Source organism: Aplysia californica, unplaced genomic scaffold (genome assembly GCF_000002075.1).
Source record: "Aplysia californica isolate F4 #8 unplaced genomic scaffold, AplCal3.0 scaffold00330, whole genome shotgun sequence".
NCBI classification, from domain to species: Eukaryota; Metazoa; Mollusca; class Gastropoda; order Aplysiida; family Aplysiidae; genus Aplysia; species Aplysia californica.
In genome coordinates this window covers 170,731-176,730 of record NW_004797600.1, presented here as the reverse complement: position 1 = coordinate 176,730, position 6,000 = coordinate 170,731, and the positions used below count along the sequence as shown (strand labels likewise).

The 6,000-nt window shown below is 39.0% G+C and overlaps 1 protein-coding gene across 1 annotated transcript in view; it reads right to left on the bottom strand.

Annotated features, from left to right (window-relative positions):
• Window positions 1–3,027: 3,027 nt before the first annotated feature.
• The window catches only part of LOC101860751 (solute carrier family 43 member 3), a 28,570-nt gene continuing 25,597 nt past the window's right edge, over window positions 3,028–6,000 (bottom strand). Inside the window, exons 9-10 of the mRNA XM_005102546.3 lie at window positions 5,348–5,462; window positions 3,028–4,467 (exon numbers count right to left, since the gene is read on the bottom strand). Of these exons, the coding sequence (XP_005102603.1) occupies window positions 4,336–4,467; window positions 5,348–5,462 (247 nt within the window). The 3' untranslated portion in view covers window positions 3,028–4,335. The remainder of the gene's footprint in view (window positions 4,468–5,347; window positions 5,463–6,000) is intronic.

Genomic DNA, 6,000 nt, shown 5'->3' with positions numbered 1-6,000 from the left:
AGGGTCAATGTAGTGAAATCAGTAGATCTAGGTTTAATTAAGGATTGGTGGACCCTGGGGTCAATGTAGTGAAATAAGTACATGTAGATAGATCTAGGTTTAATTTTTAGGATTGGTGGACCCTGGAGTCAACGTAGTGAAATAGGTAGGTTTAAGGTGAACCCCAGGGTCTACCTAACGAAATACTAGTTAGGTTTTAGAATAGGTGGATCCTGCGGTCACCGTAGTAAAATAAGTAGGTTTAATCAAGGTGTCCCGGGGGTCCACCAATCCTTAATTAACTCACTTCAGACGGGTCACACAACAGTTGCGTGACCCCCGCCATGACGCTCGCGTCGGGTCTCACAAGCCCTGCGTGACCAACTTTGGAATTTTTTTTTCGCTCTACAAATCACGCACGGATCGCGAGACCCGCCTCGTACCCTTGTTTGGCCAAGCCTGAGCTACTTAGATTTCGTTTCGTATCTCTGGGGCCGGTAGTTTTTAAGTTATTGAAGGTGAAGGACAGTGACCCCAACTGTGGTTGAACAGACCGGAACTCGCGCTTTGTTTTTTTCTATACAGCTCATAGTAATCCGACAGTCGCGTCATAGTAACGGTCGAAGAAGTCGCATGAACAAGAATCACATAATTTCGCCGTTTTCTATACTTCTGTACGTTTTACTAGTTCTAGTGTCTCAGAATATGATGTGTCTAATAGTTAGGATCCTGGATATGTACCCGAACACGGCCCGAGTCGTAGTTCTAGGGCTAGATCTAGCACTAGTACCGGTGTTGTTTTTCGCGCAACGAAATCACAACGTCGTGCCGTACATCTGTCTCATGTAATTCAGTGTATGGGTCTGAATCAATGCACAGACCAGCTTTTATATTTTCACCAAACACTTGCACATGTATACAAATAAAACCAGAACACTTTGAACTTTTATTTTTGTTGTTGCAGTGAATTTCATTCTACTTGTCACGTCTCTGGAAATTTTTCGAAATTCAAATTCATGCCAATTTTTTTAAAATCATACAAATTAAAGTATTAGACTTAGACAACTTTAGTTTTTTGTATTAGATTAAGCTTGAATGTTACTTTACTGTGTCAAAAAATGATTACAATAGGGTAATTCTGAGAGTTGTGGTGATTTATTGAAATACCCCCCAAAACGCCAGTCTTCAACGCTTGTGGCTGGTGAAAGGGCCCAGTCGCAAGTGAGTTAAACCTTCTTAATCCTCTACGGCCTTGGTGACTCCGGGTTCCACCAATCTTTAAAGAAACCTACTTATTTCACTGCGGTGACCCCAGGGTCCACCTGTCCTAAAACCTAGTACCAATCCTTACTTAAACCAAACCTTATTTCACTACGGTGACTCCGGGGTCCACATCCTAAAACCTAGTATTTCGCTATGCAGACCCCGGAGTCCACCTATCCTCTACAGGACTATACTATTATCATCAATTTGCAATTTTCATTGATTAGCATTTTTGTTTAAATATAATATTGAATCAGAGTGCAGGGGAGACCGAGGCGCCCGGTCGATTCGGTGGTCGGCTTTTGTAGATCTATGCATTTTTTACGGAAAGGCGTATTACCTAACCCTATTACTAGATCTATTAGTGTTGTGAAAACTTCAACCTCTACAGCTCAGGCGTCAAAAGATGCTGGTAAATAATAATAGATCTACGTCCTGAAGTTTCATAATTTATTTTTATACAGAATAACACAGTACACAGTCAGTAGTTTTTATTTCATCGAGTTATAAAAATGGCCTTCGTATAAAAATTGCCTTGTTTTCAGAAGCAAGTTTTAATAGTTCTAGTTCTACCTAATCGATTTTCATGCGAATTCAACCATTTTGATGATCTTTCTTTTCCTTTTAAAAAGATGTAGATCTAGGCCTGTCGGATGTGGCAGTGCGAATAGCACTGAGTTGTTTAGATCTAGATCTAGATCTAGACCCATCAAAACACGAGGCTTCGTGGCCGATCACAAAAGTCTACGGGGCTTATCGAGGCCGATTCGCCCTGCCGCGAGCACGTTCACTAAACTGCCTACTAGATAGAATCTACTACCAAATATTCTCTACACGATCTTTGCTACTACTACTACTAGGCCTACTAGCCTACATGTACTACTACGAGACAGTACGAGAGAGTGTCACTCAGGCAAAGATAGTGTAACTTTGACTCAGCCACGTAGTATACACACTTTTTATACCCCAAATTTAACCCGAAAGTCCATTCGGAGGATTTGACCTTTTCACTTGACTAAAGTGTGCCAAAATGGTAGCCTAGCTTTTGCCCCTCCATGAAGGAAAAATCCAGCCCTCATTCAAACCATTGGAATTGAGCAAAATTTTGCGTTTTGTGCTTTGTTCTTTACAATATTCATTATGGTTATGATTTATAAGTTGTGCACTGAGGCGGCAAAACCATACTAAATGAGAAAGGGGCACCATTATGAAAGTGGAATGAACTCAGTTGCCTGAAAAGGGTAGTTTGAACATGTGTGGCCTAAATAAGCTAAACCCCCCTCCCTTACCTTATTTAGGCCACAGTCCACTGTGGCCTAAATAAGCTAAACCCCCCTCCCTTACCTTATTTAGGCCATATGTGGCCTAAATAAGCACTCCCTATTTTGAAAGGTGATTATTGACAGTGGTAAAAAAATATTTGATTAGGCAAAGGACGTAATTGATATTTGTCAGAGAATACGTCCATCACAGGGGAGCTAATAAAAAGACAGACTAAATTGCCTACTTAGAAAATAAATCATTAAATTTATATTTTTAAAAACATTAATAAAATGAATGTTACGTTCAATTCCCAACATGTTCCTGTAAAAAGGTATGAAATTGTGCAATTCTAGCAGATTTCATTATCAATTTAGTTACATCACTGTGACAATACCAAAAGTTGTAATGAATCAGAATTTGCCGGAGTTGCACTTGCATGTCCAAGTCTAGATTTAGATTTAGACCTAGATCTAGGTCATTATCCTCTTGATTTTCACTTCTCTTAGCTTTCTTTCCCTTTCATTTTCCAGCATATTCACTCACTCCCTTGTCTTCAACTATCCTCCATGGTGTCACTGAAGGTTCAGATCTACAAATTGTCTTTTTTTCACACCTCTAACTCTCGATTCAATCATCACTCGAATCAGAATCTAAAGCTAAGAATTCTAGGTCATTATCATCTCTGTCCCTTACGTTTACTAAAGAAAAAGACCCTGGTCTGTTGCACATACTATATGCCTATGGGGTTATGAGCAACCAGGCCCAGAAACATAGCTGGAACTAGAAATGGGTGTGGTCATCCTTCATGTTTTGGTTTCACAGACACACCAAATACTCCAATAATATCAACTTTCAACCCACTTACGTAGTTATAGACACAATATTTCGTTGCAGGAAGTTTCTACTTTTGAGATTTGTTTTTATATCAAAACAAAAAATTATGGATCAAGCATTTACAAACCAAACACTGTTTGAGTATAGCCTGTGCCGATGTATCGGTAAAGGGTGAAAATGGTGCGGTCACGCTGCCAATATATCGGTAATGGGCAGAGAATGAGTTAACACAATCTATTGCTATCAAGTTCTCTCCACCATCAGTTCAGAACTCTAGAATCACATTTTTTGCACTTCCATCCATTAAACCACTTTATCCAACAGTAATTCTTTCTTGTTTTTCCTTTTCCTTCACTTGTTCCTTCTTTTCGTTCACTGGTAAAGAATCTTGTCTTATCATAGGTCCTAAAAGAATTAAAAAGTAAACTCCTGATCTCTTCTGCATCTTTCAAAACTTCTTGCTATTTTTTTCAAATAATAATAGCCTATTGTCGAAGAGGATCTAAAGCAGATTACATGGCTGATATAAATTTTCACATGAGAGGGAAAAAAAAGTTGTTTTGTGGGCTTATGTTCTACAACTACAATATATGCTGAAGAAGAAATTCATTGTACAAATAAAATAACATTGTTGAGGCTGTTAATAAACAGTTAGGTTTAAATCAACATCAATCAACTTACAAAACAGTGAGGGTGAGAAATCCTCTGACTTATCATATATGCCACTTTCAGTCCCGAAGATATCATCATCGTGAGTGACAAATAAAGTATGAGTATTCTTTATTATTCTAAAGCTGTGACTTTCACTGACAAGAATTAGTATCTAAATATTGATGGCACCGAAGGGATGTAGATCTAATTATATAGAAAATAATCCCTCTAAACTATAACAACTGTAGATTTCATTATAATACTGCGAGGTGCAGTAAGTATGTAACTGTAAACCAGGAACAACAGCAACAACAGACCAACTGGCCCTCGAGTGTGCATTTGCGTCTACTGTGACATCAGACGATCGTCTTTGTCTTTGTCCAGTGAGCCAGATCGCTCAGCCCTGCGTGCTGTCCACCACTGGAACAACGGGTGACCATAGGTGACCAGCACAAGCACCAGAAGGAAAAGATTAACCTGAGGAACATACACATAGATAGCTCTTTACCATCATTCTCAAAAATGCAAACAAGCGAGTGCAATAGACGATCCGAGTTTGGCACAATGCTGGTTTATTGAAGGTTTATCATTCTATGGTGATCTACCGTAAGTCCCACCCAATCGACCACGGTCTATTGCGATATTACACGTCTAGCATGACATAAAGCCCGTCTGGCCTTGATTACAATTGTGGTGGGGGCAAATCCCCCCCCCCCTCCCTTCACTGCTCCCCTCAATGTTCAAGGCTATTATGTCTATTCAGGTTTCCCAGAAACAGCATTTGTCTCTTCCTGTTTTCATCAGTGAGCGGCCAAGGTGGGCTTCTTCAAATATTACTTCTTTCGATTTCCTTTTCTTCCAAAACAAAGACGATAAATAAAGAAAGGGAGAAATTATCCCCCAAACATACAGCAGTCTCAAAAGCTTAGTAATGAAGAGGCTACATTATAAGGTCATTACTAAAGGGGTACAAAATATGTCAAGAGAACAAAGATGACGACTGATCAAAAACAGTGACTGATGTCTTCAAAAGCAGCAGATGACCATTAAAAAATCAAAACAAGGAGCAACAGAGCTCAGGTGGATATTGAACAATAACTCAATTATGACATAATCCTAAGTCAGTATGAGATAGCTTTATTAAGAGTAGTGTCCTTAGATGAGTCATTAAAACCTAGCTCAAATCAGGGAACAGCAGAGAAGATCAACTAGAGCATTTGTACAATTGGCTTGCACAGTGTCAAACTATGAATTGTAAATGTTTACATGCAATGAAAACTTATTTCAGCTAAAATAAATAAATATACTTTTTTTTCTTCTGTTCATAACAAAGAGAGAAGTCTTCAAAATATCTAACCTGGTTGGAGCCAGCAGCTTCTGACCACTGGAAAAGAGCGTACTGGAACATGCTGATGATGCCACCGGTCAAGATGAGGACGCCGTACAGAATACCAAAGTACTCACTGGGAAATCTGAAATTTAAAAAAAAAACGTATCACGGTAAAAAGTAATACTTAACAACATGTGACAAGAGTTATTCATTCCTGCATTCATCGGCCATCTTATAATCTCACTCCCAGTACAAAAAATTGAAGTCTTAGACTCACCCAGAACAACAAGCTGATGTCTAAAGCCGCAGTTACACGCAATGATAAATTGTGTCAGATTCGTCGTATGCGAGAACAGTCCGTTTTATTGAGCTGTGTAGTCTGTTCATATGTTCCAATCTATTGCATAGTTTTCTTTCGATAAGGGAGATTCCTAGTCATTGACTTGACTGCAGATGTGCAACACATTGGGTGACCTTGATATGCAACTTCACCATTGATGATCAACTAAATAATAAAATTGCTAAAATTTACATAATAACACATCAAATAAGGTTCCCCAAGCAACTTAGACTATTTTGAGACGCTGATACCGAATATGAAATCAGTATTTACCTGCGATAATTATTTAAAATATTCTGAGCCCTAAGTTTAACTCACTGGAGACTGGGCCTTTTTCGGG